The sequence below is a fragment of the Asterias rubens genome, chromosome 18 (assembly GCF_902459465.1).
Source record: "Asterias rubens chromosome 18, eAstRub1.3, whole genome shotgun sequence".
Lineage (NCBI taxonomy): Eukaryota > Metazoa > Echinodermata > Asteroidea > Forcipulatida > Asteriidae > Asterias > Asterias rubens.
In genome coordinates this window covers 8,542,550-8,569,622 of record NC_047079.1, presented here as the reverse complement: position 1 = coordinate 8,569,622, position 27,073 = coordinate 8,542,550, and the positions used below count along the sequence as shown (strand labels likewise).

The window sequence follows — 27,073 nt, the reverse complement described above, 5'->3', positions numbered from 1 at the left end:
AGAAACGGAGCAATCTATCAAAATGTTTTTGTAACAATGTCAAGGGGTGATCGATGACGGATGTTAATGTGCAATAATATCCGAATGTTGTACACTAACCAATATGAAAATAGACAAAATGAAAGTTGGAAATAGTTTTGGAAGACGTGAATTGAAGACGTAAAATCAATGTATAGAGTTTTACGAAGACTTATGAATTTTGTTCATGTTTGTTTTTATTTGTAAACAAATTATTTATATTGAGAGAATAAGCTTTTGCAAACTGCACCAACCAAAATGACCCGTGGTAAATTAATTCAAAACAAAAATCAATGACTAGACGTTTCGACCCTAAAGCAGAATCTTTCTCGAAGGCTAAGAGAAAGCCTTCGAGAAAGACTCTGCTAGGGTCGAAACGTCAGATTATTATTTTGAACTAACTCTACATTTGAAACGCAATACCAAGCTATACACCAAAATAAATATAATATTTTTGGGATGACAAATGAAGAAGACACGAACAGGAGTAGAACCTGTGACCTCAAACTGCTCGTTACATGCGGGAGACCTACCAACTAAGCTATCGAGCCCTACACTAGCGGACTCCATAATTTTATAGTGCTGTTTACATGACAGCAATTTAGCTGGGGTCCCTTGCTTAATTTTAGCGTGGTTTTAAAATGTAGCAATGTTTGGCAAGATTTTGGACGGTACAAAATATTGTTGTCCTTTCTCACGAGGTTCGTTTTGTAAAATGGTACAGCCTTGCTACAATTTAGCAAGGGACCCTTGCTTAGTTACTGTCATGTGAAAGGGGCTTAAGAATGGCCATATCAAAGAAAATGCAATTACAACAATTAAACTTAAAGCTGACATTGAAAGATTGATTAGCCTTCATCACTGTGAATCAACTTGTGAATATACTGTTACTGTTTCCAGGCATAAAACTTTGGACCCAGGAGAGCAACATTACTATTATTTTATTCAGTTAAAGAAAAACATCTTTTCAGCCAGGCAATCAAAACTCAAGTGCAATGGTCCACACTGTCTTCTAACACGTTAGCTTAAGTAATGTGCGAATATGTGCACACTTTAAAGAACTATTATAAATAAATCGGTTTTTTTTACAATCATGAACTGAAGAGTAAGCAGGAAACAAAACATCAGGACTCTCTACCGAGATTTTTCTTTAAAGTTTTTGAAGAACCTTTAAATACATTTTTGACAAAAGGAAAACTTCATTTTGAAACAGTGTAAAAACAGAATTCGGATTGTCTAAAATTATATACGGGAAAAATACGAACCATGCTGTTGATGTGTCAGAAATTATTATTGTTGGACTTGAGTTGCATGTGGTCGGTACAACCGCTACGGGGCAAAGTGAAGCAATTACGGGGGACGAGGTACTAGGAGTTGAAATCGGTACAAACTCGAGTAGATTGGACCATCCTCCGGGCATGACAATAAACGACCCATCAGTTACCTCGGGACCAACCTTTGGTGTGTCTTGCATGTTAGAGACGTGATGGGTTGCAACCACAGTCACACAAAAGCCCTTTCACACGACAGCAATGTAGCAGGTGTCCCTTGCTTTATTTTAAAATTTCGCAACCATGGTCAAATTAAGCAAGGGACCCCTGCTTAACTGCTCTCGTGCGAAAAGGGTTTAAAGTTGTCCAAGGGAAGGGGTGATATGGACGCAAAGAATGGCCGAAGGGCACATGACGTTAAAACAATGATTTGTGTTAAATTTGTTGGAAGAAAAGTATTATTTAAAACCCGACTGTCTCATCTATAAAACATTGGCCGGTCCCCTCTATATTCTCTCTTTCCGTAAGATTTACGAGTCTTGAAGACAATACAGGAGACCAGGACGACGACCACTACCGAGATAAACGTCGCAAGGACGGCAACGGCGACGGTCTTGTCGACGGGCTTGCGAGACGGTCTTACGATGTGCGGCTTGGGAGTGGTTCGAATCAGCAGAGGTTCTGGTGGGAAGAACACAAAACACATTGAAGTTTTATTAAAGGCTCTTGACACCATAACAGAAATATTGACTGCTATGATGTAACATTTAAAATTGTAGGCCTTTTAGTGATGTCAAAACCATGACTTTGCCCTGGGCCTACAATTTTAACTATGCCCCTCAAAGCAGTCAATATTTCTTGTATATACCCAATAATAAAACGTAATTTTATGCGATATATTAAACCTTACATTGTGTTCCTAAAAACAATAACGGGTTCTTACGACAGTTGGTTTAACATCTTTCTTCATATATCTGAAAGAAAATAGTTTGCGAAAACAATAATAAAGAAACAGTGGAGGACTAATAATTTGTGAATCACTGGCAAGAATGCGCTCTTTAGAGTGTCGTACACCTGTCGTACAATAACCAAAAGGAAAATTAACTTCTCTGAAACATTTATTTTTCTTACCTTCCACAGGGGTATGTTGGCAAAGCTTCGGGTCTCCCAAGCAATCCTGACTTTCAGTCATAGCGCCCTCACATGACAAGCCGTCACCAGAGGGAGCAGGGCTGTCACATCCGCGATAGTGTGTTTGGTTTCCGGGTCCACACCTTGAGGAGCAGTCAGTCCATGTTGACCAGTCGGACCATTGGCCATCCACATTAGGTATCACTGAAGACGAAAAGGTGGACAGTTATTAATGGTAAGACCATAGAGATGGCAAGACAGAGTGTTGATACGGGACGTGTATTTAATTTTGACACCGATTCACAGCGATGGGTTTTGCCAATTCCAGCAATGGGAGGAGAGTACATAATAATTATAACCAGTAACAACCAGTTATTATTTAGCACTTTCCACACCCGAAGGGCGTCTTAAATTGCTTCAAGCATTAATATCACTGGGCCCAATTTCATAGCGCTGCTTAGCGGCCAACTTTGTGCTTACTGTGCGATTTCTATTTCATAGCGCTGCTAACCGTAAGCACACGAAAAGGCATGCTAACCTTCCGGTGCTTACCCGCCACACGAAAATTAATGACGTCACAATGCAAATCCATGGTAAACGCGCAATATGGCCGCCATTTTTTTCTGTGAAATACGCTTGCACCTTAGCAATAATTATTTTCTGCTACAATTAGCACGAACTTTTGTTTTCAGTTGCTTAGCAGCGCTATGAAATTGGGGCCCCTGGTCACTGGGCCATTTAAATAATTCATTAAACCGTCTCAGCTGTTACGGTTTGACGATATTAATACCCACTTTACCTGGACATCGCCTCAATTCACATGCCATGGTTTCAGCCGGGCTTCCTTCACAGTTACTAGACGGTATGACCAGACCCTGTATGAAAAGTCGACAATCTCTCATGCGGGACTGTTCACCCATGCCGCAGGTATTCGAGCAATCTCCCCACGAGGACCACTCCGTCCACCGGTCAACTGGGGAGTATGGTGTCGACGGTACTATAAAATCAGAGATAAGCCCATCAATAATTTCATGTTCAATAAACTTTAATACTGCCCTTTTCGAAACCACGGCTTCGCCTCCAGATTCGGTTTAGGCTAGCTTGGCCCCGCGGTTGTTTTGTCAATATTGCGCGTGCTTTGCGTACAAACTCGGGGCTTCAGACGAGAGGATGAAGCCTGAAGCCGAATCCAAAGCCGAAGCCGTGGTTTCGAAAAGGGCCTACATTCTTTGTTTAAATCCGCTATTTCAGAACTTTGTAAACAACGACAATTGTACTACGTGTGCGTAGTTTCAAATTCAAGAGCTGAAAAACTTGTCATCTAAATTTGCTTGAATCTGTGTTTCAAATTGTAGAGAGAAGCTATATTGGTTATCAACTTTACCTGGACATTGTCCCATGTCACAGCCCATTGTTTCAGCTGGGCTACCTTCGCAGTTAGTAGACGGTATTGCGAGACCCTCGATGAGGAGACGACAATCTCTGCTACGTGACTGTTCACCCAGGCCGCAGGTAGATGAACAATCGCCCCACAACGACCACTCCGTCCACCGGTCAACTGGTGAGTATAATGTGGTTGCTGAAGGTGCTTTTAACAAGTAGAAAACAATATCACTTTAAATGATTTTAAGGCTCAATATTTGAAGATTTTTTTGAGATTGCTCGGCGAAAACTTCATTCTCGTTAATACTTTTTCCACTTAAAGCCATTTGACCCTTTCGGTACAGAAACAAAATAAAAGTTCACAGATTTACAAATAACTTATAGGGTTTACAGAAGGCAATGGTGAAAGACTTGCCTTGAAATATTATTCCATGAAATGCTTTACCTTTTGAGAAAACGGTAAAACAAAATCAATTCTCGATAGCGAGAATTACGGATTTATTTTAAACACATGTCATTACACGGCGAAACGTGCGGATACAAGGATGGGTTTTCCCGTTATTTTCTCCCGACTCCGATGACCGATTGAGCCTAAATTTTCACAGGTTTGTTATTTTATATAAAAGTTGTGATACACGAAGTGTGGGCCTTGGAAAATACTGTTTATCGAAAGGGTCCAATGGCTTTAATGGGTTTTTGAAGTATTTTGCTTGAACAACAATTTGTTTATTGTCCCTGTCGTTACAAGCATTAATTTTGTTGTCACATTCTTGAAAATTTCCACTAAATTTTCAAAACAACAATTTAATGTGCAAACCAAGTAGGGCTCGATTTAACAAAAACACCAACTTAAATCTTAAGATGAGTTGTCGGTATTACCATAATGATTTATATTTTAAAACAACACACTTTTCGAAGCAGTTAAGATTTATCCGTACTTTAGATCAATCTTGGCATTTTGATACTTTTTTTTTTACAATACACGATATGTCTCACAGCTTAGCTTGGAATGGCTTAAAAGTAAAACTTCATAAATAAGAGTTCAAAACACTCACTTGACATTTTAGTTGTCGTTCCAACTCTTACTGTGGTTTCACTTGAAATCTCAGGAGTCGCTACCAGTCCTTCAGTCGTTTCTTTAACCACTACTCCTTCAGTCGTTTCTTTAACCAGTACTCCTTCAGTCGCTTCTTTAACCACTACTCCTTCAGTCGTTTCTTTAACCACTACTCCTTCAGTCGTTTCTTTAACCAGTACTCCTTCAGTCGTTTCTTTAACCAGTACTCCTTCAGTCGTTTCTTTAACCACTACTCCTTCAGTCGTTTCTTTAACCACCACTCCTTCAGTCGTTTCTTTAACCAGTACTCCTTCAGTCGTTTCTTTAACCACTACAGCTGCTGTTGGGTTTATAGCTGACGTCATCATGTTGGTAGTTGTTGACGCATGCGCCGTAGCGGTTACTTTCTGCATCAAGGTGGTGGTGGTCACGCGCGATGTTTTAGGAGTGCTTTTTTCCCTTTCGCCGACGTCGTGCATGATGTCTTTGACAAAGCCGAACTGTTCCTTCATTTTCTGTTCCGCATCTTTATCCAGCTCCCTGGAGAGCGCCCCCACTCGTTGCATGTCGTCCCAGGGGAGATCCGTGTTTATTCGACCGACGAGGTATCGAAGATTATCCAGGAAAGTTTCCTCGCCCGCGTGAGTTGTGAAGTTTGGCGACACTTCAGTCGATAATGTAGAACCAGCGTAAGGTAGTTGAAGAGTTGTTGGTGTTGTTTCCTCTGTACTTGTTGGAACTACCGGGGTGGTTGGCTCACTGTATTGGAGACTGTTCTTGAGTTTAGCTATCTCGTTGGCAAGGAGGTTTTTGTCAGTCTGCTTCAAGTTCTCAAATAAATCTACAATGTTTTGAACTTCATCCGTATCCTCTCTCAGCTTGTTCTCGAACATCGAATGGCCAGATAGGAGGTCAAACAGGGCTTCTTGGTCATTCTTAGTCTCCACTGAAGTCACCTCAAAGCCTTCCAGATGTGTCGTCACTTCTTCAGTTGGACCTAAATTTGAGCCTTGTACTTCTTCAGGCTGTAACAGGCCCAGCAGGTGTTTGACTTCGTCATTGAGATTGAAACGATCTGTCTCATTGAGAACTCCTTTCAACATATTATTGATAATACTGAGGCCTTTGTTGTCCAACCCATGTTGATCTTTTGTGATCTCAGCCATCTCGTCAAACAGGTCAAGGATGTGCTCACCGCTAACCCTCGTTGTGGGAGCCATAGTTGTTTTCAGCGGCGGTGTAACCAAAGCCGTCTCTGTTGGACCCCACAGTTGGTTCAGACGATCCAACTCCACATCTAAAATTTCACCAGTCGGGTTTTTCTCTTTGTCAAATATTTCTTGTAAATGTTGTATCACCAGAAGATTCTCGTTTCCAGACTCTGCTTTAGTCTTCCCGAGATCAGCAATTAGATCAAGGAATAGCTCAGAGTCTGGTCGGGGCGATTTCAAGAGGTCTGTGCTCAACCCAGCTGGTTGTTCTGATGTTGTTGTCTCCGGCACCTCACTGGTTGTTTCTGTTCTCATGAGAATCCCAATCTGGCCGATGGCTTGCTCGAGGTCGTCTCCAAGCCGAACAGTTTCTAGAAACTGATTGAGGACGGCGTTGTCGTCATTGAAATTATCTTTCAATTCATTCCAGTTAACTTGTTCAACTTGTTGCAGGAAGTCTAGTATGTACATGCCTCCGACTGTCGGGTACGGCGTAGTTGTTGGGGGTTGTGTAGACGACAGTTCACTTTCAGTCGGTAAAAATAAATCGGCAATGTGCTCCACTTCTTTCTCCAAGATAGCTTCTGCGTCTTCTTCCCGCACTTCTCCTAAAATATCCTGGATATCTTGTTCCCCTTGCAGTTCCTGAAGCTTCTGTTTGCTTAGAGTATCTATAAGATCTAGGAACAACTGACTGCCAGCCTCAGTGGTTGTTGTTGATGTTGATACTGGTGTTTCAGTTGTCTTTTTGCTCAGTAGCAACGCTATTTGATCGATAGCTTCCTGGAGATCATCTCCCATTTTTCTTTTACCAGTTTCTACAAACTGATCGACGAGGCTTTTGTCGTTTCTCAGGTCCTTAATCAATTCGCTGGCATTAACCTGTCCAGCTTTCAGGAGAAAATCTAAAATGTATTTGCGTCCGACGGTTGGTTGCGTTGTCGGCACAGAGGTAGTGGTTGCAGGCAGGAATATCTTTGAGAGACGGTCCACTTCTGCTTCCAAGATGTCTTCTCCATCTTGTTCATGAAATTCCACAAGTACATTCTGGATATCTTGTACTCCTTGAATAGCCTGAACCTTTTCTTTGCCTAAAGTGTCTATCAGATCTAAGATCAACTTGCTGTTGGCCTCAGTGGTTGCTGGTGCTCCGGTTGTTTTCTTGACCAGCAGCATCCCAATTTGACCAATCGCTTCTTCAAGGTCATCTCCAAACTTTACTTTACCAGTGTTTACAAACTGATTGACGAGGCTTTCGTCGTTTTTGAGGTCTTTCAACAGTTTACTCCCATTAATCTGTTCAACTCCGAGGAGAAGATCCAATATGTACTTGCCTTCGATTGTCGGTTCTACTGTTGATACATAAGCAGTGGTTGGGACTACAGTAGGCATGAATAACTGTGCGAGATGGTCCACTTCTGCTGCCAGCATGTCTTCTTCATTTGGCTCAAGAACTTCCACGAGAACATCCTGGATATCTTGTAGTCCTTGTTCGCCTTCTAGTTTGTCCTTCTCTGTTTCCCGAATTCCATCTATGAAATCAAGGAGACCAACTCCTGACGTTGTCAATGGCTGTGTCTCAGGACTCAAGATTGACTGAAGGTGAGCTAAATCCTCCATCAACTTATCCTTATCCTCACCCATAGATGTGTTGAATATCTCCTCCAACGCTTGGACCTCGATCAAATTGTTATCTGAGACTTTGAGCTTCATTTTGCCCAGAGTCTCCATCAAGTCCAGCAACTGTTGCTCTTTTGTCTCGCTGGCTTCTGTAGTAGCCGGGAATGGTGTAGTCTTTTCCTTAAGCAGGTTACCAATGTTGTTAAGAAGGTCCTCATTTAAGTGCAGTGGAACCTTCTCCAGAATACCATCGACCAGATTGATATCGTTGCCCCACTCATCAAGTAGTTTCTCCTTGTTGATCAACTCAGTTTTATTAAACAAGTCTAACAAGTACTGTCCAGAGAGGGTCGTTGTTGGTGGTGCAACCGTCGTCGCTGAGGTTGGCATCAGCAATCCAAGTAGCTGATTGATTTCATCGCTTAAAACAGCCTCGTCAGATTCATTGAGAGCTTGGAACAGATCGTCAAGATTGTTCACCTCTGCTCGACTCGTCAATGTTTCATTCAGTGTAAGTTTAATAAATCTGTCGACGAAGTCAAGTACATTCTTAGTTGGGATGGCTGATGTCTCCATGGTCATGGTTGAAGGATTGAATAACTGGTTAAGATGATTTATCTCGTGGCTTAAGATGTCTTTGTTTGTTTCTTTCACCTCTTTGAAGAGCTGCTCGAAGCTCTGAATTTGATCTTTATTTGTCTCCCCTGTTTTGGGTTTAGTTTCATCAAACTCGTCAATGAAATTGATGAGTTCTTCTCCTGCCATCTTTGCTGTGGTTTTGTATGGTTCAGTTGTAAGCAGCTTAGTAGGTGTGATCTTAGTAGGTGCTAATAGCCCCATCAACTGTTGGATTTCATTATCAAGAACATCACCATCTGATTCTTGAAGACCTTCGAAGATTTGATTAATATTGGCAATATCCTCTTTGCTTTTCTGCGACTCCTCTTCTGGAAGCCCCGCGATCTCGTCCACAAATGCCAACACTTTATCTCTGGTAACAGTCTGCACTGTTGTCACCATTGGTTCTGTGGTAGGATTAAACAACTGGTTGAGATGGTTGAGCTCATGGCTGAAAATGTCCTGGTCTGCTTCACCAACGCCTTGAAAAAGATCTTCCAAGTTTTGGACTTGGCGATTGTTTTCCTCCTCGTGTTTCTTTTCTGTTTCTTCTAGTTGTTTAATAAGACCTAGAAGTGCTTCTCCTTCTCTTGTTGTACGGGGCACAGGAAGAGTTGTTGTTGCTGCCGTGGTTGTTGGTGGGGTTGTTCTTAGAAGACCACCGATTTTATTGATGATATCTTTGACTTCTTCGTCCGGTTTTACATTATGATCAACAAGAAATTGATCCAATATACCAAATTCTTTCTTGAATTCTGCTTGAATATCTTCTGGATTGATTACACCTGTCTTGTTGAGAAATTCCAAGAGGTATTGCCCAACAATTGTCGGTTTGATGGTGCTTGCTTCCGACTGTGGGGTACTAGTAGTGTGTATTCCTCCACCAAGTTGCAAGAGTTCTTTGATGAGATCCAGGTCCTTCTCGGACACTTTGCTTTCAGACAAATTGCCTATTTCATCAAGCATGTTATTTAAATATGCTTCTTGTGTCTCAGAGTCATTTCCCATCCCTGCTTTGTCGATCAAGTTCAGCAAATCCTCGCCAAAAACTGTTGTTGGTGATGCTTCAACTTCTGTTGTCATTTTGGTAGTCGGCAGTTCCACCGGGTTCAGAATCTGACCCAGCTGGTTAAGGCTCTCAGATAGTTGCTCATTATCAATCGTCTTCTCAGCTACTTCGATCAAATCCTGGAAGTCTTGTAGATCATTAGGGTTCGGTGTATGGTGGGCTGTATCCGCATCCTTAAAGGTTTCATCAAGGAGTTTTAGAAAGTCCTCTTGCACATTGCCGTGGGTCACCTTAGCTTGGGTGGGAGGTCCTTCTGAATTTGTCGGCTGAGTAGTCTGTCTTATTACTACCCCAGTTGTTTGATGTTGTGGAAGGGTCATGGGTGCGTAGGATGTAAGTTCTGTTTGAATCTCTGGCATTAGAGTTGTCATGGGTTCTGACATCAGTGGTATTCTTTCAGGTTTGACTGTCCTTGTTGTTTGAACTTCGGTTGTCGTGAGTCGTTCAGTAAGATGTTCTTCTGTTGTTGGGAGGAAAGCGGTAGTTTCACCTAGCCTTACTAGTTTATTCAAATCGTCCAAATGTTGTGATAGCTGAGTGTTGTCAATAGTTTCTTCGGCCTCGTTGATCAAGTTTCCTATGTCTTCTAGATCCCCCGGGTTGACCTTTTCGTGTTTATCCACAGATTCTTTAATCGTTTCGCCAAAAAGTTTCAGAAAATCTTCCGGTCCGGGTATCCCTTCACTCTGTGTTTCCACACGAGAGGTTAGAGTAAGCACCCGTGGTGTTGTAATCGGTGTGGATGTTGTTTCCAATTCCTCTGTTGCTACCTCCTCAGTAGCAGCCACAGTCGTGAACTTACTGAGACTAGTTGTTGTTTCGGTTGTCGTCGGCTCTTGATATTTTTCTGTCGTAAGAAGTGTTGTCTCAGGCCTGACTGTCACTGTTGTCAGAACTTCGGTTGTCGTCTGCTCTTCTGTCGTAGGTGGCATTGTCTCAGGCCTGACTGTCACTGTTGTCAGAACTTCGGTTGTCGTCTGCTCTTCTGTCGTAGGTGGCATTGTCTCAGGCCTGACTGTCACTGTTGTCAGAACTTCGGTTGTCGTCTGCTCTTCTGTCGTTGGTGGCATTGTCTCAAGCTTAACTGTCACTGTTGTTGGAACTTCAGTTGTCGTCTGCTCTTTATATTCATCTGTCGTTGGTGGCATTGTCTCAGGCTTGACCGTCACTGTTGTTGAGACTTTGGGTGTCGTGAGTTGTTCAGTAAGATGTTCTTCTGTTATTGGAAGTACGCTAGTAGTTTCACCTAGCCTTACTAGTTTATTCAAATCGTCCAAATGTTGTGATAGCTGAGTGTTGTCAACAGTTTCTTCTGCCTCGTTGATCAGGTTTCCTATGTCGTCCAGTTCCTTTGGGTTGACCTGTTTATTTTTATCAACCGATTCTTTGATTGTGTCACCTAAAAGTTTCAGAAAGGCATCGGACTCGGGAATAGCTTCGCTCTGTGTCTCTAAACCTGGGGTTGACTGGGTCTTGGCTTTTGTTTCATCTATTGGAATCTGTTGAACAAGGTCCCAAAGTGAGTTGAAGTGTTCGTCTGAAGTTTTGTCTATCTTTTTCCTGCCCGCCTGACTAAGAAGTTGACGAAAGTCTTGAGAGTTTTCGGCTGTCTGAGACGATCTGCTTTTGCCCTGACGGCCCGGGCTGCCACTTAAAAATGAAAACAGATCCGCTGCTCTCGACTGGCGTGAGTGGTTTTCTTGGTGGGTTATGTTGAGCTGTTCATCGGCAGTCGTTTTGTTATATTCTTCTAGTTCTTCGGCGTTCACGGTAAGTGATAGTTCATGTTGGTTCGTGGTTGGAGTAGACCCCTTGTTACAGTTCTGGCATTGTTCACATGCTCGGATCTCAAAATGCAGTTCATTGCAACCAGTTTTGTTGACAGCTGTGTTTTGATGAATTTCTCTGCATGACCTGGATCGATGTGAACTCATGATTACGTCGTTGTTGTGGAATGTGCCTATTTCGAGACACTCTGACCAAGTTGACCATGCTCCGTATTGTGCATTAGCTGAAATGATACATTAGTGATCGTGACGTGGATAAAAATGGTGGCAGATTTGAAGATACTAATGAAAAACATAAACAAATTTAGCTGTGTTTTCTGATAGATAACATCATGACGATTAAAGGCACTGGGCACGTTTGGTAATTTTTGTTAAAGACCAGAATTCGCACTTGGTGTATCCCAACGTATGCATACAATACCAAATCCATTACATTTGATTGAGATGATTTTAATACTAAATCAATTTCACAACTATATATAGTTTTGGAGTGTGCAATGAAGTTTTACCTTTTTTTATTAGCGATGAACTTTTCCATTTGCAATTTGCAAAGTTCATCACGAGGGATAAAATAAATATCGAGAAGGCTAGACTGAAAACGAAACTTATCCTTACAATGTATCCTTATAACCAAAAGATTTAGCCTGCATACTTGGGAGGGCACATCCTTTTGATGAACGTTTTTGTTTTACTTTTGCCTTGCCCCGGACGACCCATGCCAACAAAGAGTTATTTCCGAAGATTAAAGACAGTGGACACTATTGGTAAATGTCAAAGACTAGTCTTGTTACTTGGTGTATCTCAACATTTGCATAAAAAACAAACCTGCGAAAATTTGAGCTCTATCGGTCGTCAAAGTTGCGAGATAATAATGAAAGAAAAAGAAAACCATTGTCACACGAAGTTGTGTGCTTCAGATGCTTGATTTCGAGACCTCAAATTTTAAACTTGAGGTCTCGAAATCAAATCCGTGGAAAATTCTTTCTATCTCGAAAACTACATTGCTTCAGAGGGAGCCGTTTTATACTATCAACCCCCCCCCCCCCCATTACTCGTAATCAAGTAAGGTTTTATGATAGTAATTATTTTGAGTAATCACCAATAGTGTCCACTGCCTTTAAAACAAGTGAATAATTAACAGGTAGTTCAAACAGACAATATTTTCCTACACGAGAAAATACATACGATATAAAAAATGTTTAAATGTTTTAAAACATAACCACTCATGATACCATTGCGATGATGCAATCAGTCAGAATGAAGCCTCTCAGTCTCTTGCAAACAGTTTTCAAGGGAACTGCATAATTATTTGTATCATTACATTTATGCGACGAAGAATTAATGCTGAGTACAATTTCTGATCAGAATAGATCCAATCGATTAAAAACAACGACTGACATGTTTCATGAAAATACGTTTCTAACCGCAACCCTCCCAAATTTCATTTGTCAAACAGGAACAACGAAACTTACTGATGTTGCATACATAACAATAGTATATCATACGTTAAAACCAAATTGTTAACTCACCCAAAATCAAGGGCAATACGATGCAAATAGCTATAGTTTTAACTCCTGTGTACGCCCCCATCCTAAAGTCATGACGTTCTTCTGATGAAAACCATTCTTCAAGACCTGTCGCTCTAACTTTCAAAAGACTTCTCCAGCAACAAAATTAAGCAGAACGAAAGATGGACGCCATTTGTAATGATTACTTTCTCTGTGTGTTATTATTACGTGTGCGTATTTGCATGTTGTTAGTTGCGCGTTCTTGGTTTGACATAAAGGAGCGTTCATTTGGCGCGCTTGTTTTTAAAACGCGTTTGCTGCGCGTGTTTTATCGAAAACTGAACGCGCTTACAGCAGCCCGCGTGCCTAGTGTATGTTCTAGATATAGCCAAGACTTTTTTATTGCTCCTTTTTATTTTAAATATGAAAGCAAAATGTTTTCCAGCATAGAAATCAATTTAATTCTGATTGGACTCTGTATAATTATTGCAAGAATCGGACCAGCATTTCAGGCTGAAGGTGGGTACAGTTTTTTTCAAATATCAATTTTTAAAAACCAAGTTAAACATCTTTTTCCAACTTTTAAGTCTTATTAATTTTGTTTACTTATAAAACTATTGTTTTTAAAAATTTGTATGTAGCCTTCGTTTTTCTTATTAAATAGGCCTACCAAGGGTATTTTTTAAAAACAACTTTTGCAAACCTTTTAAATCTTGTTTTATTCTGTTTTAAAAATCTCGTCAGTTCCAACTTAAAATGAGCAATTTCGGTAGTAAGTTTTGTTTTCTTCAAATAGGCCTAACAGTTCCAAGGAGTTTTAAAAAAACATTAGCCTACTTAGCAATTTTTTAATTAAATCATATTTTGGTGTTGCAACATCCCATGTACTTTTGTATCTTCTTCTTTAAAGCATCTTTTGCCAACTTTTAAATCATGTTTTTTGTACTGTCTTGTCTAATTTAGACCCTGTGCTAGTTCTATCAATATCCGATTCTGCGGAGTGTGAGTTCCGTGGGGAGCAGGTTTGTGTCGTGTCCGCTGCGGTTGGGGGCCGGGTGGCCCTGCCCGTCGATGCGGTCGCCAAGGAGCCCGACACGGACGGTGGGGTGGACGAAGACGGGTGGGTACAATCCCTTGATGAAAGCGAACGGGGCGTGCAGAGAGTCGTCTGGTACAAGTATTACGATGGTCTTTCGCCACATTTTCACAGGTAAACAAAATGAAAACAAAATAATTACATCTATATTTTCAAGAAATTGCCTGATTGAGGAGATGTGGGAACTATAGGCACATGTACTGTAACATTTGCTTATGGATATTAGGCATACAAATCTCAAAATGTTTAGTCAAAACATTATCATGTTGAGGGAAAAAACGAAAGATGATTTTCATTTTTTATATATGCCTATTATTATTGTCTGCAATAATTATATGTTGTGCACAATACAATGTATCTTGTTTATCTTTAGACGTGTAGTATCAAACTGATACTGATTTTGAATTGAATTGATTTGAATGTTAAATGAAATTTCTGCCTAGTTTCCGACAGCGACTCGACCGCCTCTCCGGGGATCTCCTGCCGAACATGCACCTCGATGGCACGGGGCAGACGCTCACTCTCTCCCCGGTGCTGGCCGGTGATATGTTGGAATCACTGTTTATAGCGGAGGTTGGTCCAGTTAAAGATGATGATAGTAACCACGATTCGTACACTATCGATGACATGGAGGTGTTCGATCTAAACACGGAGAAATTACATCCGTCGAGCAGGATGGTCTACTTTGCTCTTGAGACGAAAGCAATAGGTAAACATTTTCAACTTTCGTATATCATGAGTTTTCCCGGTAAAATTCATCAAAACTAAATTCACCTCTGACTCCTAAAGGCCTTGCCACACAGGGCAATTAGTACTGCATCTTGTCAAACAGTATTCAATGTCGAACAGTTTGTGCTGGACAACGCTATGAAATTGGTTTCAGGACTCCACTGAATAGGCTGAATTGAGCGGTTTAGACATTACCAAAAAAGAACAATTTATGCTGTTTATCACTTTTTAATTAATTGTTTTACCTTCTTTTATTTCCCTTTTTGGTAAAGAACTTGGGCCATTTATTCGGGGAGATCCCCTTAAAATTGACATAAACGACTTCTTAGAAGTTCATCACAAAGAAACGCACTATCGTTGGGCGATAGAGGGCGCCATCCAATCTGTTGTTCGTCTGAACACTCCGCTGGACCACGAGGTGGTCCCGATTCTTACAATAAATGGCTTGGATGACGATCTGCTTGGAACAGTGATTATAGGAACGGTTTATGGAAAGAGAGACGGGGTACCAGGCAGGGTTTCTATCGGCTCACAGAGATTTCTCATTAAGAAAGGTAAGTTTATAACCCTTTAGTCCCTGCACCGCCCGAGTTTGCTGAAATCCAATTTTTACCCTTTCGGTAATATTTGTATAAAAGTACAAGTTCTCATGGGAACAATAAATGCTTCTCGTTAAACGGCTACGGTAATTGTTATGGCGAATATTTGTGTGCACGGATAAAATGAACACAATAGCTTTTCAAGGCTTTTGTCTGGCTCAATGCTCCATACTGATTAAATGCGAAGGCATTAATTTTCGACAATATCATAATAAATGAAGAACAGTTTCCTGTTTACTAATGAGCGTTTTATTTTTCATTAGAGCTAAATTATTTCATCATCATTAGCTTCGACAAGTCAACTGTGAAGGGAAAATTAATAACGATCTATAACAACTAAATTTAGATATTAACAAATGCGTAGACCTACTAATGACTATCGAGTTTTCTTTTGATGTTCCTTTTTTTCTACAAACACAAGCGAGCGAGGTTTCCTCGCACCGCATACAGTGTATCGCTATATGCGGCTGGGCGGTACAGTGGCTAACCGTTTTATTGTTGCTTACAAACATAATCACAATTACGTTGGTACACCTCTTGACCAAGTTAGCATCCTCCTTCTCTCCACATGACCAAACCACCTCAGCCTGTGCCTCCTCAAAATGGGGCCGATCCCCTCCACTCCAACTCTCCTCCTCAGCCCACACATCCACCTGGGACCAATTGCATAGAGCTGCTAAGCACAAAATTTGCTTAGCATGAAATGTCTTCCTTGCATGCTAAAAATAGGATTACCAACCAAATTTATTTGTTGCATAGTGCTTTTTACTGGTATTCAGCTGTTTTTTGCTTATTCTGAAAAACACGTGAAAATTTGGTTGGAAATCCTGTTTTTTTCAAAGGCCAAAATGTCATGCTTAGCAAATTTTTGTGCTTAGCAGCTCTATGGAATTGGGCCCTAATCAATTTCATCTCTGAAAAGCAATTTACCTGTTTTTTATCCATGCAGGTTACCAGTCTAACACGTACAAAAATAACAAGGACAAAAATCCCCTATAAACTGTCAAGGTTAAGGGAGTAGCCGACCCCCTGTGTGAGACAAGAGGCTAATGCATAGGCCTATGTTCTATTTATTTATATTCAAACAGATACGAGTCGATCCTGCCAGGGGCTGCCAACGAACAGAACCTGTACTTGTAACCCTGGGTACGAGCTAGCCGATGTTGCATGCAAAGGTAAGCAATGGTTCAATCAATTGGCATGGCTCTAATGTTGCCGCTTGGCATCCAAAGTAGTTACAAAGTGCTTATCTTTTGTTCAGTTCCTTATTTATTTATTTACTTACCAGGGCCCATTTTCATAGAGCTGCTAAGCACAAAAATCTGCTTATCATGAAATTTCTTCCTTGAGAAAAACATGATTACCATCCAAACTTCGTGTGATTTTCAGGCTAAGCAAACAACAGCTGAATACCAGTAACAAGCAATATGCAACAAATAAAAATTTTGCTGGTAATCCTGTTTTTATCAAGGAAGATATTTCATGCTAAGAAACTGTTTGCGCTTAGCAGCCCTATGAAATTGGGCCCTGATCTTAAATTAGTTGTGACATGTAATCTTGTTCTATATCACATTGGATAGCGGCATGTTTGGGGACACTTTGACAGACGACTTGTTTTTCTTTACCAAGTTTCATAAACATATAACCATAATTCATTCACAAGGAAGCTATTACTTGTAATTGCATTTCGTATACAAGAGTATAGAGCTCATCGGAGACGAGTTAATGGTCCGCAACTAAACGAGTAGACTTTCACAAACCTCCTTCAATTAACGTTAATGGCCATTTGCTATATATTAGAGTTAACAAACAAATGCTGTTCAAAAAGGATGTTGTAGAAAAAGAGGGTCATAAACGTTATTTAATCGTATAGCAAGTAGGCGTGGCTAAGTAGTGTAGAACACCATGAAATAAATAAACATGCTACTGGAAGGGGATAACCAAGACAGTTCCCTATAGTTGTACTGTACAAACTGAAGAAGGTCCGAGACTGTCTCGTAACCCGAAGGAGTTCATTCTCTGCAAACTGTACGGTCTCTGGAATTCAGACTTAGATTGGCAACTGGCTTAGGAGAGAAGATTGAAGAAATTAAGAACAGAAATTAAGAACAGAAACAGAAAGTGACAAAGAAAAAATTGAAGAGTATTCTTTAATATGATTTTTTGTTTAGCTCCCACTTTCTACTGGCAAATATCATTTAGATGGAACTTTTTAGCTCTTTACAGTAACATACAATCAATCATGACAATGAAAATAATTTAATGTCCTTTGGATATCGGTACAAGCGATCTCAAGGTCACATACTACTCATTAATTCTTCCTTTAATAACAATAATTTAATACTTATAATAAGAGCCGACAGGGGAGTCGAGTTGGCGCAGTGGTATCTTTCTTTGCCTTCACCAGTCATCGGCTAGGACCAATCCGTCATTTTAAATGCTGGGGTTTTCAGTCCACTGCTATCATAGTAATTAGTTTCGCTGACCCGAGAGAGTACTTGCCTTCGCAACTAAATTAAATTAAATGAAATGACATGAAGCGAATCTGCTCATTACATGTTATCAAGGAGACTACTAACTGTTATTAAAGTAAAAGGTCCGTAGGCGTGGACTTAGGCGGTGAGGTGAATAACGACAGCTTAAAAGGAACTGCTCATGTAAAACAACCCCATACTCTTGGTTGTGCAGTGTTTGAAACACAGAGGCGGCTCTAAAACTTCTTGGTTGTGCAGTGTTTGAAACACAGAGGCGGCTCTAAAACTTCTTGGTTGTGCAGTGTTTGAAACACAGAGGCGGCTCTAAAACTTCTTGTATACTGACGGGAAAACTAAATTACTTGAAGAAAATCAACTTACAACCTTAAAGACGACATTGTGTTTGGATACTGAGATAGCACAGCGATTGCCAACAAAGACTCCAAAACAGGACTTAAACGCATTGTAAACTGTGTCTAAATGATATTGACGTTGATCGACTTGAGAAAGAAACAAATCGTGCAAAATAAAACACTGAGCCCCTGAGGCGAACTTAACGGGAAGTTTTTAGAACATTTTGATGAAACTACTCAGCAATTTAACCTACTGACGACAGTTTACATTTCGGAATCTAGAAAAGCCTTTCGTTATAACAGCATGGATGTCATCAGTAACTCTACTTCAGGCAAATATCGTGCAGTAACGCTTGTCTTTACTGTGATTGCCTGCATGTTACTGGGAAAAGTCACTGCTTTTCAAAGTTGTGGTATCTGCCCTGCAGGATGGCAACTATGGGAAATGTCTTGCTACAAAAGCTTATACCCTCTAAAGACCAACTGTCAAGATGCTTTGGAAAGCTGCCAGGGTCTTGGGGCAAACCTGGCTACACCGAACTCAATAGAAGAATATGATTTCTTATGGAGTACTTTTTGGGCTTCTCCGGCTAACGTTCGTGGGGTGTGGATTGGCTGTACGGATGAAGATGGTGACAAGGTGTGGGAATGTAATGGAGACACCCAAGACGTGAAGTATCGTGCGGAATGGACCAAACCCATCGGAGATAATGAAAAGTGTGCCGTTGCGTCTGTTTACTATCCTCTATGGGCTAGCTGGAGCTGCACTGATGTGTTGAAGAACGTGATGTGTGAACGCCCTGTAGAGATCATGACCCAGTCTGCAACTTGCTCCATCGTCGCTACCGATCGCTGTCTGCTCGACCACACCTTCAAGACTCTCATCGTACGGGGAAGATTGCAGTGCTGTCTGGCTTGCCACAAGGACCAGCGTTGCCGCTCATTCAACTTGAGAGGGAACCAATGTGAGCTGATCAATAGCACTGATGCTGAGGTTATGTTGAGTACAGCAGGGAGTTGCAACCACTATACACTGTGATGGGGTATTTACTTTGTCATGCACCTCTCGCCTCAATATTTGTAATGACATTCTATCAATTATTATGATATTGAACGTAACTTTGAAACCTTGTGGTTTCCAATGAAACATGATGTAGCGATCCGAACTGAAATATCGCAACTATCGACGTCAGTTAATTCTCTACAAACAAGTTGCACTTGTTTCTGGGACCAAATTACATCGAACCAAATACTTGCATCATTTTAAGTTACAGCACTTTATACTAAAACAAATTGACTATCAAATGTACCTATCCGAATTGTACAAATGCACCAGCACGACGACTGTGCCTGTCGTCGCTGGTAACTATGACTTTTTAAGTTAAAACATTTCCACTGTAAAACATTCTAAAACAAAACCAAGGACTGTTTATTCAGTATTGTCCAAAAGTCTATTATGAATTCAATAACTACACACCGTGTACCGCAAACCATACACACGGCAAAAGTATGTTATGAATTCAATAACTACACACCGTGTACCGCAAACCATACACCCGGCATAAAGTATGTTATGAATTCAATAACTACACACCGTGTACCGCAAACCATACACACGGCATACCGTTTATCCAGCAAAATTTTTTATTCAGTATATCTCGGTGTGCTTTATTCGTAGAATGTTAAACTCGTCAAAAGATGGTATAACCTACTAAACGTTGAGAACAAAGTTGACTACACACCGTGTACCGCAAACCATACACACGGCATACCGTTTATCCAGCAAAACTCTCGGTGTGGTTCATTCGTAGAATGTTAAACTCGTCATAGATTGTATAACCTACTAAACGTTGATAACAAAGTTGTGCTTTGTTTAGGAAGATACACATTTTAGAGCATATTTTTGCGTTTTGTACAAAGATGGCAACTGTAAAGTAAAAATAAGTCTGTTACAAAAAAATAAGCTTATTTAAAAAATAAATAATAAAAAAATGTTCCCATGATAAAATGTTCGCCTTTTACATGTTAGATGCTGGTTTTGTGTGCAATAAATTGTTCCAAAATGGCAAAATCTTTGTAACAGATGTAGATGAATGTCAGTTAGGCACCAGACGATGTCTCCCTAACTCTACATGCGTGAATACCCCAGGATCGTACCGCTGTGATTGCCCAATGGGTTACCACGGAGATGGCATCAGTGGCTGTCAAGGTATCTATATTTACTGGGTACCAATGTGTGTTTTGTTTTTAATAATTTCTCGAGGTTTTAAAAACGAAAACCCCAGAATCAAATAATACTATTTCAGTGAGCTGTCTTTGAGTTAGTCACATTGGACCAATTCAACTAATGTCACAATGTTGTTTTCTTTTAACAGCATTTTCAGTAAAGTGGCTTTGCTAGCGGAAAATACCACTATACTTTTGGTCTTGTTATTTGAAAGTCAACGTTCCCGCGTGATATTCTTGTACACCCAGTGCGCATTTTTAGGCGATGAGTTGATTATTATAAATTCTTTGCATTATCTGCCATCATTGATGAAATGTGCGCTCGTTCAGGAGAGTCATGCGAAGCGCATACAATGTGTGCATCATCAAAGATGGCGGTCAATGACGTCATGTAATATTCATCTATTTACTCCCGAATTGGTGAGTTTCAAATCCTACTCATGTACATGGTGTAACTGCAAACCTTACTAGATAGTATCTCCACCATGCAAAGTTTCAAATCCTACTCATGTACATGGTGTTACTGCAAACCTTACTAGATTGTATCTCCACCATGCAAAGTTTCAAATCCTACTCATGTACATGGTGTAACTGCAAACCTTACTAGATAGTATCTCCACCATGCAAAGTTTCAAATCCTACTCATGTACATGGTGTTACTGCAAACCTTACTAGATTGTATCTCCACCATGCAAAGTTTCAAATCCTACTCATGTACATGGTGTTACTGCAAACCTTACTAGATTGTATCTCCACTATGCAAAGTTTCAAATCCTACTCATGTACATGGTGTTACTGCAAACCTTACTAGATTGTATCTCCACCATGCAAAGTTTCAAATCCTATTCATGTACGTGGTGTTACTGCAAACCAAATTACAAAGACAAAACAAAACATGGATGCAAGACAACAAGAAAAACTGGCAATATAAAATAGATCAGTTTGCAAAACTGCCATAAGTTTACAAAACTGCCATAACAAAGTTTCGAATCCTACTCCTGGCGTACTATGGTGTAATCGGAATGATTACTAGGCAATGTCTACCACTATGCAATATTTCACATCTTACTTATAATAGATACTGATGAATGCGTGACTTCCATTGCTCTATGTGACGATAACGCAGTTTGTGTTAACACACTTGGATCATACCGGTGCATTTGTCATGAGGGATTCATTGGCGATGGATTTGATTGCTTAGGTAAGTAATAACAAAGATGATTAGAATAAGTTGACAACGATAATTCCTCATTAGTCGATAATCATGAACCAATCCGCAAACCATTCCCGGACATGTGACATGCCTTAAAGGCACTGGACAATTATTGGTAATCAAACTAATGTTTAGCATAAAACCTTACTTTAGTAACGAGTAGTGGGGAGCTTATGATAGTATAAACTATTGTGCGAAACGGCTCCATCTGAAGTAACGTAGTTTCGAGAAAGATGTAATTTTCCACTAAAATATTTAAATTTTGATTTCTAGACCTCATAATTAGATTTTGAGGTCCCGAAATCAAGCATCTAAAAGCACACAACTTCGTGTGCCAGGTTTGTTAATTTATGCATATTATGTTGAGATACAGCAAGAGAGAAAACTGGTACTTGACAATATTACCAAATGTGTCCAGTGTCTTTAAGCAGTTCTATGTTTATTGGCAACGGTGCCTGACTAAACAGTACAATCCTATTCATGTATATTTGGTTTGCGGTAACACCATGTGTGTATCTACTTGCGAGGTAGAGTTGTTCTTAGGGAACTGTCTTGCTTTATTCTACTGCCGTGGAGTAGATAATCGGAGGTTCGGGAGACTTCTCAGTTCTGAAAAGAACTGTCCTGCTATTTAACTATTACCAGGGCGGATGGTATAGAAATTAGACCGGACTACTACTTTAGCTTATAGGATCGTAACGTTTCGACTGGCTTGCTCTAGTCATCGTCGTCTAGTCATCGTCAGTCTCCTGGTTATCTACTCCACGGCAGTAGAATAAAGCAAGACATTTCCCTAAGAACAACTCTACCTGGCAAGTAGATACACACATGGTGTTACCGCAAACCAAATATACATTGATACCTCACCATGCAATGCCTCAAATCCTATAATCCTATTCATTTTGATTATTCCTACCGCAGCTATCAGCGAATGGACGTCTTGGTCACTCTGGTCTTCTTGTTTAGGTTCATGCGGGAGGTCATCGCGCATGCGCTATCGTGACTGCTCCCACCCGGAGAGTGGAATGATTTGTGAAGGGCCGTCGGTAGACACCGAGCCATGTGAGAGCAAGCCGTGTCCAGGTGCGTCTAAAATTACAGCATATGATATTTTATTTATTGAACCATCAACCATTGTGGGTTGCAGATAGTGTGACCATGTACATGAAATAACAAACTGCGAAAAGTTGGTCTCCATCCGTTTTTTAAGTGACGACATAGGGAGGTTTATCTGCACGTCACGCACGTCACGCGAACAAAATACGTGAACGTCAGAAGATTTGGTTGTTTCTGGGTGACGTTACCACTTTGGGCTTATTGCATGCTCACGTATGACGTCTGCACATAGGCACTGATGTGAAAAATTGTAACTTTACGTATGCTAAAAACGTGGCATCTGACGTTTATGTTCACGTATTTGCTCGCGTAAAAAAACGTGCAGCTAATGACGTTGAACGTGCACATTTTTTCAGTATGTACATACATTGTTCATAGCAATTTTATTTTAAAGTTTTTTGAAAGGGTTTTTGTTAGGTTTCATTAGTTTTCAGAAACAGTTTCCTTCCCTAGAATAAAAACTGTGTCCTTTTGCTTTGCATTTTTAGTGGACGGTGGATGGGGTGAGTGGTCGCCGTGGTCTGTATGCAGCAAGTCTTGTGGCGGTCACAGGGAGAAAGTCCGGGCATGTGATAACCCCTCACCTACCGATGGGGGGTTGTTCTGCATCGGGGAGATGTACCAAATCAACGGCTGCGAGTCACGCTCAGAATGCCCAGGTTATAATATGAAATTTTGCAAATTTGACAAATTTCGCTAGGCCGAAATTTATAGAGCTGCTTAATCACAAAAAATCAGCTAAACACATAAACTGATGCTTAGCAGAACAGCTTTACCAACTATTAATAGCATGTCACATGTAGAATTTGTGACTGGTATCCTGATCATTTATGCTAAGCAGGAAATTGTTAAGCTATAATTTCTTATCCAGCTCTATGAAACTCGGCCCTGACGTCATCATGAATATTAACTACGGTCGCGCCATGTTGGCAGTCAGTTTCCCTGTCAGTGTGCTATGTATAGTGATCATGTATAGATGATGTAAATAGTTGTTGTCTTGATCTAGCCACAATGATACTATGCGCTAAATGAAAACCAATATAAACTGGTAATAACAATTTTTCACTTGAGGTTTGTATATTGTGTTTTTTATAGTATTCCCGCGATTGCTGAAAGTCAACGGCGGATGGTCCCAGTGGTCCGTTTGGTCGCTTTGCTCGACATCGTGTGGCCCGGGTTTACAAAGTCGACGACGGCATTGCGGTAGGGCGACCTCTCTCGATGATGTCCGTAACCCTTGTGATGGTAACCCAACTGAGATGCGGGAATGTGACAGGGATTTCCAGACGTGCTTTGATGCTTGTAGGTTTGCTTCCAAGTTTAACTACCGTTCTAGCACGCAGAGGCACAACATGTCACTTAATTATTATTGCCCTTTTCTGTATTATAACGTTTTGATGAACACAATGCCTGTAGACTGAGCACTTTTGGCTTAAACGATCGTTTATCGTTTTTTTACAAGTGACAAAGGGCCGCTCCCTCGGGCTTAATTGCTTCTCTCCAACCAGAGTACAAATGGGTCAGGCGAGAAGAGTATAACCTGTGATGGACCGGAATCCTGTTTACGGATAGTCTCAGTTATTTCATGCCAGCTTTATAAGAAATAATTGGCTCAGAAGAGACATCACTTACCTTTATTATTACTGGTTTATTGTAAAAACATCTGCTTGTCGAAGTCCAGAGACTGAATTAAAATACAGATACTTTATCTTCAATCATTGACATGGGCTGCCATTTTGTGGAATCCAATCTTGGACGTTAATAACAATGTGGTTTTTACCCCCTTCTAGTGATGGGTGTGAAATGGGGTGAATGGGAACACTGGAGTACATGTTCACAGTCTTGCGGGATAGGGCGGCGTCTTCGATCCCGTCAGTGTCTTACAAAGGGCCGCTCCCTCGGGCCTGGATGCAGCGGGGCTAACCAGGAGCAACAACCGTGCCTTCGGAGTAAATGTTGACAACGTCTCCAACATTATTAGTGTCTCCAACACATAGAGATGGCGGGATGTTTTCAGCAAAGACATGACTTTATTTTCTCGACCATCTCTACCTTTCGGGAGCCTCGATAATGTAACAATGATCTGTTTGGAGAAAGTGAAGAAGCACCCAACCTAATCATACTACGGCGTACCTATATGATTTTTCGTCAAATTGCGTAATTTTTTGAAGAGATAAATCTTGAAAAAAGTAGAATCCTATACAAGTGAACAAATTGTGCAGACTTTCCCCTCACATCAAAGTTGAACTTAACATGTTGTGATGATGATTACGCACATGTCATTGTACATGCCTGCCCTACTCCTGCCGATAGGTGTCGCTCTAATGAGACATTTTATTCGGTCTTCAACATGTTTTTTCTTTCTTTCAGTGCATCGTGGTCATGCTCACCAGACACCGTGGGGAGTAGCGTGTTATGAAAGTGTATTTTTGCAATTCACATCGAGTTAGACAATCAAGTGATTTTCGTGTCCAAATTATAAGCATTGTAAACAGTTGCATACAACTTGTAGAAATGTTCAAAACGTGTAATACTTGTATAAATAAATGACGTGTCATAGACCTTATCGCAAGTACTATGTACGCGCGCTGTAGTGAATGAGATACATGCTGGTCTAGCTAGTGATCAAGTTTGATCCCTAGCTAGACCAGCATGCACCTCATTCATTAGTTAGCGCTTGCACAATGGTAATTTTTCGAAAAGGTCTGTGGTTGACCTCTATTCTTCGTAGTATGACCTCTGCCCCTTCACGTGTCTGTTTCTGTTCAGTACCCAACTCACAGTGTAATAATTTGACTAATTTATTGTTGTACTCAAGTAAAGTTCAATGATCCCTCCATGGGAACATCCCCCCGACCAAAGTATTTAGGTGTTCATATTAATGACGTCACTTCATCAGAGCTGCACCAATTTGCATGGCTCTGCTTACCGTAAGCACAGAATCGGCGCTTACGGAAGCAGGGAACTATGTGCTTACTTCAAGCATATTTCACGGGTGAGCTGGGAAATTACGGCTTCGGTGCGTGCGTACTCCACGTTACTATACATACGCTTTAAAACTAGCACAAACTCGGCGCTTGCAAGACGTTAGCGGCGAATGGTGATCGTAATCGCAGCACTCGGTGGTAAGCAGAGCCATGAAATCGTGCCCTGTTTGGTTTGGAGTACGATCCTTGTTACGCAGACACGCCAGTTCATCGTGTATATGCAAATAATTGATTCTCTGGAACTATTAATACCTAGGTTCAGTTGTGAACTGCATTGTATCAATTGTGTTGATGGTACTTTTATTCGATGTGAATATTATGAACTTTCAAGTATGTACATAAGTATATACAGCATTATGAGCCACTGATTATGAGTCCACTATTTGCTCTTGATACTCTTTATCTGTTGTCTTATCACGGCATATAGGTATTGGGATATGACATTATCACGTGTTGTTGACACGCATCTTTATACAAGCCTGTTCGTTTAAATTAGAATCAAGTAGACCCGTGTTCAATAGGTCCTTTAAGTCATCTGAATTCGTCTGAAGATCAATGTGTGAGGATGTTACGTCTCAACCTGGCGATAGTTGCGCTTTGCGTCTTGTGTGGATGTCTCGTCAACTCACAGAGTAAGTTTCTACATGTATGGTTGTACCATGAAGGAGTTAGGAAAATCATTCATGGTTGCACAATGGTATCTACAAACCCTTTGCATTCTCAGATTTTGGTGCAACAAATTGTAAATATTAACTAGCACAAAAATACACTACTTAATACTTAATTTGTTTTTGAAGACTAAATGTTTAGTAATGTTTGCACACAAAAAATTGTGTATTTGAAGACAATTGGATATTGGTAATCTAGGACTTGCGAATTTATCATGGTTATTTTAAAGGCAGGCTTAGTGTTTCCTCAAACATAAGCATACAATAAGTTTACCACTTGGGCTTAATTGGTCCTCGAATTTGCAGGAAAATAATGAAGGGAGAACCACTCATGCACGTTGCATAGATCTGTTGTACGTTGAACATTTAAATGCCACTGAGGAAAGTTTTACGCTGAAAGTGTTTCATTGATCAAAAACTTGGGGAGAACACATCTTTAATAGCTTCCTTTTAAACTGTATTATTACTTCGTAGTATCGTTTCTAGCAACGTTTTACAAATCAAAAGTCTAACAGTCTTCTAGTGCTCATACATGCTCTTTGCAAAGTGAGGTTTTTTTTTCACTGACTTGTGGAGTAATTACCGTAAACCGTAAGTAATCGATTCTTCACATAAAATTATATTCTTCTAGCTCACTAGGTTTATACATGGTTCTTTCGTAATACAAAATAATTAGTTACGTCACAACCAAAACGTGGAGTAAAGACCGGCTTAAGACATACGTCTCATAACAATCTCTAATTTGGTGATAATGTCAGCTATCTAACTCATTAACGAATGACTATTATTATTGCCAGCTTTGTTAAACAGAAATGTGCACATGATGTGCATGAGGTCTGGCACAATACTAATTCCAATTGACGGTCTGTGAGCGTGATGGAATTATTAGGCGCGAGTGTTCTGACCAGCGATAAAAAGTGACCAATATCAGTTCGTTAA

General features: G+C 40.5%; 1 protein-coding gene across 1 annotated transcript; it reads left to right on the top strand.

Annotated features, from left to right (window-relative positions):
- The first annotated feature begins 3,893 nt into the window (after positions 1-3,893).
- Positions 3,894-25,215, top strand: LOC117302500 (A disintegrin and metalloproteinase with thrombospondin motifs adt-1-like). Its single transcript, XM_033786460.1, has 11 exons — positions 3,894-3,981; positions 13,637-13,883; positions 14,213-14,478; positions 14,771-15,052; positions 16,186-16,272; positions 20,008-20,133; positions 21,229-21,351; positions 22,285-22,446; positions 22,968-23,138; positions 23,575-23,781; positions 24,270-25,215. The coding sequence occupies exons 3-11, from the start codon at positions 14,259-14,261 to the stop codon at positions 24,437-24,439; spliced, it is 1,548 nt and encodes a 515-aa protein (XP_033642351.1). The 5' UTR covers positions 3,894-3,981; positions 13,637-13,883; positions 14,213-14,258; the 3' UTR covers positions 24,440-25,215.
- The last annotated feature ends 1,858 nt before the right edge of the window (positions 25,216-27,073 follow it).